Here is a 14,872-nt window from a genome sequence, read left to right as displayed (position 1 = left end):
TAAGACAGGATTCCATGAAGACATCATCTAGAATATCCAGGACAGGTGGTATAGCTAGAGGCCTGTGCTGGGGTAAGTATAAGAATTTCCTGAATCTCTTTTTGGACTGTGGGTAGTCCTGGCATTCCCATCAGAAATGCTCTCTTAGGGTATGCAAGTTTTCACCAAAAGAAAAGTCCTTGGGGGGGGGGGGGGGGGGAGGCACAGGGAATAGAATCCTCTGCATCCAAATCCTCATAGGTAGATAATGGTATGTCCTGGTAATCAGAGGGGTCAGAGTCATCGGACTCATGGTCTGAGGAATCAGAAGGAAAATCAATTCTTTGTCTTTTGGAGGGGGGAAGGCTGACTTCCCCTAATTAAAGTAATGAGGTCTTCAGCCATTCTAAGCATTTGTTTCTGTGGCATGGGAGCTTGAGAATGTGCTTTGGTCATCGGTTTTCTAGGCGTAGTGCGAACCCTGGGCCTGAGAAATTCAGTAATTTTAGCAAGAAATGAAGCAGTCTGTTTAATACAAACATCGGTAGGTCTGAATACACCCTTAGAAGCTGGTGCCTGCACAGCGGCTCCGGACCCATCCAAGGTAGAGACATCCGCAGGTTCCATAGTCAAAGAAGCATCTCAAGGCATACCGGACTCCAAACGGGTCTCAGTAGAGGCCTGCGAATCTGTAGAAGCAGGTATCAGGGGCTGTGAAAGCACCTCACTGAGTACCGGTGGACTGGCGACTAGCTTAACAGAAGCGTTGTCGGCAGTTTTGGAACTATGCGGTCTATCTCTGTCTTTATCCTTACGATCGGTAGTCGGATGGCTTATCGAAGCCATTTCGGAATACGGAGAACGAGCGCGAAAGAATTTAGTGACAAAAATAGCCTGATGATGAATAGTTTGGGCGTTGAACAAGGCACAAAACCGACAGTGAGGAACGTCATGGTCTAGGCCTAAACAGGTGATGCAGTAAGAATAAAAATCTCTGTGAGGTATTTTGCTTTCCACAGGCAAGACAATTGTTAACTTTTTCTGACATCGGTTAGAGCACGAAAAAGGGATCCCCAATGGGGTACTTGGCTTTAGAAGACTTCAGGCTTGAAACTCTAGAAATGAAAATTTCAGGTAGCTGCCGACTGGCACTTGCGAACTGCTTCTGCTTCGGGCTTCCACGCGGCAAGAAAAGCTGATGTAATGGCATTGGCTGCATGTTTTATACCCCTGACGACCTGACGTCATGGAAGAGGTGACAGCATCTGACGCAGAAATCCCAAGACTCTGGTATTTAGGCCGACTGAGGGCTAACTGCAGGCAGATAACCAAAGTGTGATGACTGCAACAGTGAAACACGAACAACATCAGGGAGATCCTAAATAAAAGACCAGCACTGGTAGAGTTTTTAGCAGACTCTAGACCAGCTGTTGCTGTTAAGAAAGGAATAATTAGTACGGCAAATAAAATATTGCATAATAACTGTAAGAATCAATCAGAGCTGGTTAGGAAGGCTTTGAGAGAGATATTAGATAAGCAATTCACAAAGAAATAATGTTAATAACGTCTCTACTAAAATAACGTTAGTTCCATGTTGTCTGATTTTTTTCCGGTTCAAAACTACAGGTTGTCAGATCTGACTGGATCCAACCTCGGCACTGACTTCAAAGTTTCTTTGAATCCGGAACTCTGAATTCTCCCCTACCCACAATTCCCTGGACTTTACCTTACTTGCTCAGATCAAATTTGTCCCCCCACTGTCTAACATCAGAAGCATCCCATAGTTTATGGACTGCTTTTAGTTTACTTTGGATGCCAAAAAAAGGATGAGTTAGTTTTCAGGGAAACTATCTTTGTGAAATAATAGATATGGAGGATTACATGAGAGGACCTGTAACTCTGAGATTTGCCTGGCTGATGTCACTGCCACATGGAAAATTGTTTTCCAAGTAAGAAATTTTAGGTCTGTTGTGGTCACAGGTTCAAATGCAGACTGAGTCAGACCTTGCAGCATAATGGTGATATCCCATGGAGGGGCTGGGTTTCTAATGGGAGGTCTTAGTAGAAAGGTACCTTTCAAGAAAGTTTTGGCAAATTTCAGTGAAATTACTGTAGTGCCTTTATGTCCAACATAACAATTTGAAACATCCACCATCTGTACCTTGATGGTGGCAAAGCTGAAACCCTTATCAAAGATTTCAAATAAAAATTCTAGTATGGATGAAACAGGTGCTGAAAATGGGTCCAGACCTTTATAGAAAGCCCAAATGCAGAATCGCTTCCATTTACTCTGGTAAATTATTCAACTGGATGGTTTCTGAGAAGCAGAAAAAATACTGACTACTACAGGGGGGAAACCTGGCATCTCTGACTATGTTCAAAATTGGAGGAACCATGTGGTTAATTTCATGGACTTCTTGTTCAGAGGAGGCAGTCCAAATAGACAAGTCAGCAGGTTTGGATAGTGATTCAACACCCAAGGGGGGTTACATTAGTAGAGGCCATAGGTAGGGGAACTATGTCTGTTGAGACCAAAAGGGGGAAATGAGGATCACCCTGTAATTGCACTGTCTTGCTTTCTGTATGAATTTCCTCATCAGGGGCAAAGGAGGGAAGGCATATAGGAGGCCTGGGGGCCAAGTGTGGACCAGAACATCCCTCGGTGACCGTCTCTGCAGAGGGATCAGGGCAACATACCTGCTACATTTGTTGTTTAGATAGGAGGCCAAAAGGCTGCAGAAAAGTTGGCTCCAGCAAGTGAATATCAAATTTGTCACTGTAGGATTGAGAGACCATTCATGTGGCATCAGGGCCATTCCACTTAATTTGTCCACTACTACACTGGACAACCCTGGGCTGTGCATTGCTGTCAGAAAGAGGTGTGACGACACTGCCCATTGCCAAAATCTCATGGCCTCTCAACATAGAAGGTAAGAACATGTTCCTCCCTGCTTGCTGATGCACCATACCACTGCCATGTTGTCTGTCTGTATGGAAATCACACCCTTGGGGGGTCCCCTCAAATGCCTGCAACACTAGGAGGACCACCCTCAACTCCACGACACTGATGTGAAGACTAACCTCTAGTGATGATCATGTACCATGGCCCATTCTCCATCTGAAGTGCCCCCCAGAAGGAGAGTATCCATGGTTACTATTGCTATTGGTGAGTCTGACTAGATAAAGCAATGTTTGTTTATAGCTGAGGATGGTACCCACCAAGCAATGTGCTGTTTGCAGACCCGAGTAATTCAAATATTTGAATGCAAATGGAGGATGGACTGAGACCACTGTACTGCTAAAGTCCACTGCAATACTCTCATGTAGTATCTAGCTAGGGAGACCATTAGAACTGTGGATGCCATGAGGCCTAAAAGATGCAGAACTAACCTCATTTGTGGTTATGGGTGATGTAGTACTTGTATGGCTGTGAGGGGAAGTGAAAGAACTCTGGCCTGGGACAGACTGACTATCGGCAGGCTGGTACCTAGGTGGCATCCTATAAATTCTACACTCTGTGTTGGAGTCCATCAACATTTTGGTAAGAGTCGCAGTTATCCCTAAGTCTGACAATAACTGGAGCACCTGGTGGCACAATAGTTAATGCTTGGAGGAAGCTGACAGGAGCCAATCATCGAGATATGGGAAGACTCGAATCCCCTTACAGATGTAGATGAGCTGCTACTACTGCCATGATCTTGGTGAACACCTTGGGGGTTGTGGTGGGACTGAAAGGCAGTGCCTGGAATTGGTAGCGATTGACTCCCACCTGAGAAGTGAAGAAATCTCCGGAGTGCTTTGCCATGACAGTAGGAATCCTGGAAATCAATAAAGCACATCCAATTAACCTTCCTCAGAAGAGGTAAAATGGACAGTGCCTGGAATTGGTAGTGACTGGCTCCCACCTGGAATCGTAGAAATCTGCTGGAGTGTTTTGACATGATAACAGGCATCCTGAAGATCAACGAAGCATATCCAATTGACCTTCCTCAGTACAGGTAAAATGGACTGCATTGTGACCATTCAGAATATTGTCCTTTTCATAAATTGGTTTAGGTGACTAAGATCAAAAATGGGTCTGAGGTCCCCAGTTTTCTTTCATACTAAAAAAAAACCTCAAACAGATTCCGGACTTAACTGATCATGGCAGACCAACTGGATGACTTTTCTTGCAGCTTTGAAATTTCTATAGCTGCTAAGTCTTACTGACTGGGTGGAACACTGGGGAATTTCTTCTTTTTCTCAGGTGGAAGGGAAAAGGGAATTGAATTGCATCTAGATATTATCTTTAGCACCCAGAAATCTCAGGTTACTCTGCGCCAGGTATGAAGATGCGAAGATAGGAGTCCACCGACTGCCTCCACACTGCAGCAATCAGGCAACCATTCAGCAGCACTGGAGTTGGAGCCGAGCTGCCCAGCGCTGAGGCTTTAAAAGGAAGAGATGTTCCAAGATCCCTTCACCAAGGTCAGAGCCAACTGGATCAGAGACAAAGTCAAAGAAGGCCAAGCCTTCAGATCTGACTTAGACTTGGGATTCTCTGGTCCTATGTTTCTGAGATCAAAGGTCAGATCACAATAGAACTCAGCAACTGGGTAGGAGCTTGCTGGGAGGCTCATGTGTCTGATGGGAGCCAGAATAACTCCCAACTGAATCCTGACTTAAGAAACCTCATCATCCTGCTCACATCAGCTTCATTTAGGCTCCTAGATGACCTGAACGATGAAGAAGTGGAAGGTGGCCTGGAACTTCTTCTCAAAGCATCTTGGAGGAAGGGTAAGTGGATCTGATAAATGACGGGCACCGGGGTAAAGGAGGAAAAGCAGCGAGGTGGAGACTTGGTCTTGGATTTTGTCGAACCTAATGGATCTGATGGTTTGGAAATTTTTTCAGGTGGAACTGAACCTGGAACAGCAGAAGATTCTTGTTCGATGAATCCTCTTTGGCCTTCTTGGAAGGGGAGTACCAGCAGACACAGAAGCAGCTGTAGAAGAGCCTGAAGAGGTTGAAGGCAAAAGACCCTTCAAAACCAACTTATTGCCGCATTCAACCAAGCCACAGTAGTTGAAACCCACACATATCTCATTGTCAGTATCTAAATGTGAAGAACCCAAACAGTATGCACACTCCTAATGGGTACTGAGTTTGGTATTTTGTGCCCACAGGAGGTGCATTTTCTAAAGCCAGTCTAAACTTAAGGAAAAGAATAGACAGATGAGAAAAGAAGACTACCAAAGATGGTAAAAATGAAAATACCAACAATGGTAAAAATTAGGGTGCCTGAACACATGCAGCAGTTGGAAGGAAAGTTTAAAAGATGAAGGCCTACTTCAAAGGAGGACACAGAAAATAAGCAATGTGTTTTTTTAAGTCTTAAAGATGGCAGGGAAAAAACAGAAAAATATGGAAAGAGGATTAAATAATATAAATGTCACTTACCAAATGTAAGAAAAATATAACCGCGTTACACAGACCACGTCCATTCACTGAAGTGGCAGACTATGGGTAAGGGGAGGAACTTGAGCTACAGATCCAAACCTTTAGAAGTGGCTGAAGTCAAATCAGAGACCCAACAAATGAGTGGGCAAAAAAGACATCATCAGATCAGCAACATTTTCCTAGACTTCTCCTCAAAGTTATATAACCCCCCCCAATCTTTTTCCCACCAAAACAGAGAGCTTCATCTTTATTTATTTCATCACTTACTTATTCATAAGGTCAAAGCCCTGATCCGAAAGGAGAGCGCCAAACCTCTTCCGCAAATTGTTGAAAGGGTACTCTGTGAATGTCATCTTTTTTACTGCTGGGAGTTCATTATATCCAGGCCATATCTTCTCACTGGGAGTACCTAGGTCCTAAGGAAACGAGAAATAAAGAAAAAAAAATAGAATGTTAAGAGTATATCATAACTGAGCAACCAATCTGCATGAATGACTAGGCACAGGGAGAAAGAAACAGACAGCCATATCCTGCATTAAAGCGTTTGGGCCTGGCCTATTAAAGCTTTAGAAAAAATAATGGATTCAAATTCAAAATATCAATACACATTATAAGTAAAGCTCAAACTGAAAGCTATTCTTGGGCAGTATACCATTGGGGGGGGGTCTTGACCACCATCACAAAATATGCAAGGTACTTACCATAAAATGTAGCTATGTAAGCATACTCATCATCCATGCAGATTATCAAATAACAGAATCACTACTGCTGCACAGTTCCTAGTACAAGGGCATTAACTGCAGGCAGACATTTTTCCTGTAGAGATTTCTGGAGCTGTCAGATCTCTACAGTGCAGAGCTTGCATCTTCCTTAAGATGAAGATGTCAATGTGACGCTCAGCTATAAAGTGAAGAGCAGCCTGGCTTCCTTTTTCCCTTGGAGAAGCAGCAACAAATTAACATCTATGCCTATGTGCTATGGGAATAGCATCCAAGATACAGAGCGGTCAGAATGTCTCACCATCAGGCTTGCCAAGCAAGTCACTCTTAAGTGCAGGAATGCAGGCCACGTAGGGTAAGGAGAATACTTCTAAGCATTCACTAGAGAAGGTGGATGAGATGCAGAAACATAAGATGGGAAGAAATCCATATTGTAAACCGTAATCCTGTTACTCAAGACTCTGCTGCAACACTGAGTATGACCAAACAACATTAACACACTGCTGCAGAGTAACACCTTATAGACAGAAACAGTACAGAAGCAGTTTACTACCCAAAGGGTAGCCTGACTTAGAAAAAGAGAAGGTTACAGCCTCCCCACGGAGATGTCATAATAACAGGCTGAATTATATTGATGAACTCTTTCAGCAGGGATTATAACATTAGTCCTACAGCACAGGACAGTGCTACTAATATTAATAAACAAGCTAAGGTGAAAATATTGGTACTTCTTTTGGCCTTTTTCCAAGGCTTATTGTTGCAGTTTGATAATTAGCTAAAATCAAAAACAGCTAACAAGCACAGTGGCGCCTTTGTATTAAAATACACTTACTAAACACTGTTGGCAAGTGTTTATATAAATTTAAATTTCATGAATGCAACTCTTCAGACATGCAATTAAAACTGAAAAGCTGATATACAGTTAAACCAATTCTACCTGTACATGGATTTAATGCCCCAGACTGAGATGGTTACAAGCTGTGTTTTGGTGCAGATGACGCTTTCTGGCAAGAAGCAGTCTAGGAATTCCTTCCTTGTTCCTTAGATTTGGGGATAACCTAACATCAGAAAATACTGTCCACTCCCTTGAAAGGGATTTGGCAAAATAATTACAATTTCTTACAGCCGCTCTACCTCTTTTTTCCCCTCTTTTTCATTAGGAGCCACCCTATGGCACACAGAAAACATACCATCTGAATTGCCAAGTTTCTCCTGGCTATACACTGAAGAATGCTTGTGGGTGTGCAACATCAGTCTCTGTGCATGCTGTTTAACAATTTATTTTTATTTAACATTTGTTGACTGGAAAAGTCTGACTAGGACAGAGCCTATTTTCCAGGGAGAAACACTCCAGACGCATGTCTTTGGAATTTAGCAATACATGTCTTTGAAAAAGCAGAAAATGTTCATACTTTTTTCAGAGGAGGCAATCAGCCTTAGCTGTTGTCAGAAAAGTCACAGATTTCCATCACTGTTGGGAGTCTTAACTATTAGGACTCTTGCCTTGCTTGGGTTGTCTCCACCTAACATTTTACTGCTTTTCATCACACCTGATGAAGTTCCTAGTTTATTTCAGGGACGAAAGCGCTAACCTTTTACTGTTGTATAAATAAAGTGGATTTATCGCTTCTTCTTTGTGGAGACCTTTGGCCTGCATCGGCTTTTCTGTGGCTAATTGGTTTGTTGCTGCTTTTTTTTTGGTTTTGTTTCATCTCAATTTCCTATCATCACTGCTCTTGTCAGCAAATATTGATCACAGTACACCATGCATATCGGCAAGCAAATAAATCAAGAATGCCACTCGAAAGCCTTCTTAAGACAAATCCGTAAATCATAAATTGCTTCCATGTTTGCTACACTGATTTATATAAATATTTCCCCAATTTCTCTTAAATGCCTTGATCACAAACTTCCAATTATAGAAATACTAATTTAGTGTCAGGCCAAAAACCAAGCAACTACTATGACATTCAGTGAGTCAGAGAGGCAGTGAATGAACTGGGTTACCAAATGTGATCACATTAACGTGTCACTTCTATGAGAAGTACTCTAGGATGACAAATTTAAATAGCTTTAACAAGATAACCATCTTTTCAGATAACTGCAGCATATTTCAGGTTTTACTTTAAGGATAACTGTCGCCTTACAGTAAGACACTGTCCAGTTCGATTCTCAGCTAAACCGTCTTCTGCGTGAGAGACATGCGTGAAGGTAGTGCGTCAGGGCTGGTAACTCAGCACGTAAAAATAAGCTACCAATCATTAGCGGACCGGAGTTCCGCTGTGGCGACCCCTAACCGGGAAAGGCCGAAAGACACAACAACAACAACTTTAATGATAACTTCTAAACAGGTTTAAAACAGTTACTATCACAATGAGTTTAAAAAATTTAAATATTTTGTGTGAGATACTGCACTTTATGGACATGAACTGTACTGAATTGATCTGCGGCACAAACCTTAAAAGATATCAGGAAAAACCTTTACAAAGAACTAATGAAAGAGACCCTGCTAAGGATATACAAATAAATACATTAACTGTACCTACACAGAGTGGCAAAGAGTCACAGATGACACACTTCTTGAAACCAGCTCCAGGCTCACCAGAATTTTAACATGGACAAAGCATCTACATCACCTGCTCAAGCACACACACCACATATGAGATTATCATTAGTAACAAGTTAACTACAGCAGAACAACCATCATCGCCCTTGGGCATCTCAACACAAACTAAGGTAAAGGAACACTGGCTTCAGAAAGGCAACATGCCATCAGAAAGGCTCTCATTCTTATCTTTACATTCATCAAATGGTAGTGCTAGTAAAAGGGGGGAGGGGGAGATATATTCTAAACCAGAGTCAAATAAAACCAATATCTTCAGAAGCTGACAAGAAGATGGTCAAACAGCACTTCTGACATCAGCAGGCTGGCAACGGAGTTCATCCACTACCTGGCACGCTAACAGGTTACAGATTTACTAAACTGCAACAGCAATAATTCATTATGCAGATCACACCAATGCACAGGTAAAAGGACTACATGGATAAACCAGTCTCATGACATTTCCTGGCCTTATAAACAGCAATCATCCTATTTGCATGTTACGTGACTAGAAAGGTACAACTCACAGACAAACTTTAAAAAAAAAAAGTTTCTAAATTCCCTCTATCCTCGAGGTCAAAAAGCACATGAACTCATGAAACAAAACTATTCTGTTTACTTAACATTTAGACATAAATGTCATTTCATTACAATTAAGCTCTCAATGCAAAGACAGTAAGACTACTGAAAACATGCTAAAGTCCAACTGTGTACACCTCTCCTAAGTTTTAGTAATAATGATACTGTTTCTGTCTTCTTAGTCTTTCTTGTCAATATACAGACATTTAACAAGATTTGGTTAAACAAAACACAGACGTCGCACATTTAGAAAAGTACAACTGACACAGCAGTGGATTAAGGATCTGAGCTCTTACCAAGCTTTCTACAGCCAAAGGTACAATCTTTGATTCTGTCAACCTCCAGCTGTGAATGTGCGACTCTGAGCAAATCACTTAATCAGAGAGTAATCATAGATTACTTGTCCAATGGCTTACCCAGTTAACAAACGTAAAAAAAAAAAATTAAAATTAAAATCTAGACCACCACCCAAAAGAAGCTAAAACTTTGTAAAACCTCAAAAGCCTTTTCAAAAATGGGAAGAGGAATATGTGTATAACTCCCCCTTCTGCCAACAAATGGCCTGTTACCTCCACTTTATCAATGACATCTTTATTATTTGGAATGGGAGCCTGGATCTTCTTGACTGATTTCTGGAACACATCAACAATTCCACAACTTTTCTTCACGTTATCACAACTCACAGCATCCATACAGTTAATTTTCTGGATATCCAGAGTAGTAAAAATCTGGAGACAGGATTACTCACCAATGACTTGTACCTAAAACCCACCCAGTTCAACTTGCTACTCCACTACATCAGCATGCATCCACGAAGAACAAAAATAATGCAATTAAATCAAAAGGACTGAGGATAGTAAGAGTAACTAAGGAAAAAGAATCATTCACAAAAACTTCACAAAACTAGAGAGAGACTTTCTGGTTCAAGGATTTTGCAACTGTTTCATCAAACAAATCACTGACCCCATCATAATTCATAAAAAAAAGAAAGACCCCAGTTTGGAACATTCTTTCAACCAGACTGACAGAAATCTCCACAACCTCACCAGACATAGCTGCAATGACAGGTGGACGACTAGCACCACCCTCTCCAATTTATAAGACTTTAACAAAATCAAGAGAGCAGCTGAGAACAACTGATGCATTATTAGCGAGAACAAGACTCTGAATAAGATCATCCCCCAAAACTGGCCTTTACCATCCATAAAAACAATAGCATAAGATACTTTGTAGAAAGAAGAGCACCAGTAGAGAACTTGCAACTTAGGAAAGGCACATATCAATGCGGTTCACCTTTCTGCAACTATTGCAGACTCATGAGCAACCGGGATGCCTTCTTTTGTCTCAACAACCAGAAAAAATTTTGGAGCACAGGCTACAGTAACTGTAACTATGGCACAGTTATTTACAGAGCACAATACAAGCTTTGTCCGGCTTTTTATGTGGGAAATACCATCAATAAGTTAAAGACCAGGACAGTAAATCACTGCACAGACATACGTCAAGGCACCCCTATCAACGCTTTGGCCAAACATGCTAAAGAAAATGTTGGACACAACACTTTCACTTTTAATGTCATTAACAGGATCCACTATGAAGACCTGGACGGGTACAGAAATGACAGATTAGAGAAGAATGAAATGGAATGGTAGATTCAACTGACGGCAGGAAAACATCCAGACCTAAACATCTAATTTTCTACTAACTGCGTACTGAACCTTAGGAAATTGGACCACCGCAGTTTTTACTGAACTTGAGAGAATGATGTGTGTGCATGCATATGTGTGTATATGTATATATATATATATATATATATATATATATATATATATATATATATACACACACACACACACACACACACACACACACACACACACACACAGAGTGACAGCATTTCTCAATAACCTAAATCAATTTTTATAAAAAATAAAGATAAAAGATTAAAGCTATAACCCCAATACCCTAAACAGGGGTCTCTCTCTAAGTAACTACCAGCCAAGCTCCATGTCTCCCACAAGGCACTAAATCAACCCTGGATCATTAGCAATATCACAGCCATTTCAGATTAACACATCCAACACTCAAACCATGATTATGAAGTGTTCATGTCTATAACGGCTAAAAAATGGCAAAAGTAATGCCAAAATTGATAGATATGGATCAGTGTGGTTTTGTGGAGGGAAGGCAAAAATTTGACAACATTAACAGAACACTGATGACCCAGAGGGAAGCAGAATGTTTGAAAATACCATTGCTGTTGGTTATCTTGATACAGAGAAAGCATTTGCCAGAGTAAGCTGGGGACTTTATGAGCAGGGCAATGGAAGTATTTGCATTTCCTGAAAAAAATTATAAGGCTGATTAGGAGGAAATATGGGAGTTCGGAGGTGAAAATTAAAGTGAGTGGGGTCATCTCTGATAGTTTCTGCTTGAGCAGAGGAATCAGGCAGGGGTGTCCTCTTTCCCCTTTGCATTACATTTAGAACCACTGGCAAAGAAAATAAGGGACTTGGAAATTCTAGGATATAATTGGCACCGTAGCCAAGAAAAGCTGACTCTATTTGCTGACATTATTTTATACCTGACAAAACCAGAAAGATATATTACAGTGTTGTGGAACATTTTGAGACCATTTCAAATATTTTCAGGTACAAACTTAAAGAAGCTAATACAAAGACAATAGTGGTAAATTGTGTACCCACATATGAATTGGTTCAGCAATATCCATATTTATGGGGGCAACATAAAATGAAGTATTTAGGAGTATGGATTAAAAATGATTCTGGAGTGGCAGCTAAGGATATGTGGGAAGAGACTAAACAAATAATACAAAATCTGAGAAACTGGAAGCTCTGTTATATGGATATGGACAATGAGATACAAGCAGTTAAAATGTTTTTAGTCCCATTAGTCTATTAGTCTTATACACAGGTTACAGCTGCGGTGGTGCAGCGGTAGCGTTGCCTCACAGCAAGTGATTCTCCCGTTCGATTCTCGGCTGGAGCGCCTTCTGTGTAGAGTCTTCTGCATGTCCTCCCCGAGGTCGAGTGGCGTTCGAAAGACATGCGTGAATGGGCGTGCCTTCGTTGAAGGTTGGGCATCAGGCTGGCACCTCAGCACCGTAAAAATCTACTGCCAATCATTAGCAGACCGGAGTTCCGCTGTGGCGACCCCTAACCGGGAAAAGCCGAAAGAAGAACAAGTCTTAGACATAGAGGTCAGGCATATTTTTATCAACCAGAGGAGAAGTTGTGGATAGCAATTAATAAAGAGCTGAAGGACTTTATCTGGGAAGGCAAGATGGCAAGAGTCAAGTGGGATAAACTGATTCTTCCAGTAAAACAGGGAGGATTGGGATTACCCAATTTGAAGGGGTATTTCAGAGCTACGCAGTTAAAGCTGCAATACATAGCACAAGCAGAAAAATTATAATTCAAAGTGGAAAGACATGATGATCAAACAGATAGCTCAAGATACAAGGAGAGACAGGGATTCTGGATGCAGGTCTTTTAAGGAGAATAACAATAATCATACAGAATATTATATTTATAAAGTAGCAGAAAGTATCCTAAGAACTAAGCCAACACGGGAAAGGAGATTCTGCCAATAGGGATGACTGTAATTAGGGATATAGATAACAGGCAAGAGGGGGCTGGAATTTATTGGAGAAAACTGGCAAAAGAACCAAGGTATTAGGAGCAAATAATCACAGAGGGAAAGATGACAGAATGGGAAGACGCCAAGAGTTTGTTTGGACTGCAGGTCAGAGATTCTATACACTCTGATATCAATGCTTGAGAGGGAAGGCAAAGAGAAAGAAATGGGGGACAAAAGACCAGCACTGGTAGAGTTTTTAGTAGAATCTAGAACAGAAGCTGCCGTTAAAAAAGGAATAATTAGTACAGCATATAAAATATTGCACAATAACTATAAGAATCAATCAGAGGAGGTTAGAAAGGATTGGGAAGAGGAGGATATATGTACGTCTCCCAAATATGCAACAAAATCTAGATTTAGGATTTTTGCTTGGAAATGTTTACATAAATATTTTTATACCCCAAGTAGACTCCAGAGAATTTTTCCTCAGGTAGAGAGCAAATGTTGGAGGTGTGACGGGAAAGAAAGAGGTAATTGGGAACATTTTCAGGGAGTGCGGTGAGTGATGTATAATGTTTGCAACTGGGAGTGTGTCAACATGGTTTGTGATGTAAAATGCTTGCAACTTGGATTTTGTCAGTGTGGTATCTTTTCATTTATACAAATATAAGATTGCCTATGTCGTAAGTGATGGTTGAATAAAGATGTTTCTTGTTTGAAAAAAGAAGGGCAGTAACTGAACAATTTATGTAATGTTACTTTGGTTATATGATATATAGTAATATATGTGAACTATAACGTTTGTAAACATGAACTTGTTAATACAGTTTGATTACTTTTATATAAAAATAACAAAACTTTTTAAAAGCTCGAGCTAGTATTCACACTATCTAATTAATGGCTGTGTCATATGTTTTTACTATAAATACTAGCGTGAGCTTTTAATTTTTGTAAGACACTGAGGAAGGATTGTTTGTATATCCGAAAGCTTTGTCATTTTAATAAATTGTGTTTGGTTCAACGTTGTGGAGAGAATACTTTTTTGTTGCTGTTAGATTTGATATCTTTCATTAGATGTAACTGAAGGGTGGCCAGCATTGCCGCCTCACAGCAAGTGGTTCTCCAGTTCGATTCTTGGCTGGGGTGTCTTCTGTGTGGAGTCTGCATGTCCTCCCTGTGGTTGCATGGGTTTCCTCCAGGTGCTACGGTTTCCTCCCACATCCCAAAGACATGCTGCAGGTGGAGTGGACACTCTAAATTAGCCATAGGTGTGAGTGTATGCGTGTGTGCCTTTGTGGAAGGTTTGGTGTCGGGCTGGCAACTCGACACTGTAAAAACTCCACTGCTAATTGTTTTGTGGACCGTTGTTCTGCTGTGGCGACCCCTAATAGGAAAAGCCAAAAGGAGAAGAGAAGAAGATGCAACTGAAATGTGGCTGTTACGTCTTTGGAAACGGGTACAACTTTTTTGGCAAGGGAGTGTTCTAGACCATGCCACCAGTGGTGATCCATCCTCCACTAACGGCACTACCTCTGAGGGTGGAGATATCTCAAAGAACGGCCCCTCTCTGAACAATAGAAATAAGTGTGCATGTTGTTACAAGTTTAACACATTATCTAAGCAGTGCTTAACTGCCTGTAAAGTTGACTTCATCCAAGTAGCAGCTTTGACAGCCCTACTTTCATTTTTAACTGCTTTCTATTGTGTGATACTGCAAAGGATCTTTCCACCACTATCTTGGACTATGTGGTACTTCAACAGGAACACTGCTAGTTTTTTTTTTCCCAGTAAGCCATGTTTTTTTCAGACTGGTGAGGTTTTTCACAGATGTATGAAGTTCCTGAAAATGTTGAGGCTTTTTAAATGCATCTATCTATCATTACAACTTTCAGTTTAGACTAAGGAGTTGTTGGGACCCAATGGAGACTTTCAGATAATTATGACATCTGACATT

The 14,872-nt window shown here is 41.0% G+C and overlaps 1 protein-coding gene across 1 annotated transcript in view; it reads right to left on the bottom strand.

Moving 5' to 3' along the window:
• The window catches only part of CDK11A (cyclin dependent kinase 11A), a 2,038,318-nt gene that overhangs the window by 184,382 nt on the left and 1,839,064 nt on the right, over positions 1-14,872 (bottom strand). The window contains exon 19 of the mRNA XM_044061756.1: positions 5,686-5,834. Within this exon, the coding sequence (XP_043917691.1) occupies positions 5,686-5,834 (149 nt within the window). The remainder of the gene's footprint in view (positions 1-5,685; positions 5,835-14,872) is intronic.

Source organism: Protopterus annectens, chromosome 2.part0, assembly GCF_019279795.1.
Source record: "Protopterus annectens isolate FY-2018-M chromosome 2.part0, PAN1.0, whole genome shotgun sequence".
Lineage (NCBI taxonomy): Eukaryota > Metazoa > Chordata > Ceratodontiformes > Protopteridae > Protopterus > Protopterus annectens.
Note: the sequence above shows the minus strand (reverse complement) of the source record. Positions and strands in the feature narration are given on the sequence as shown.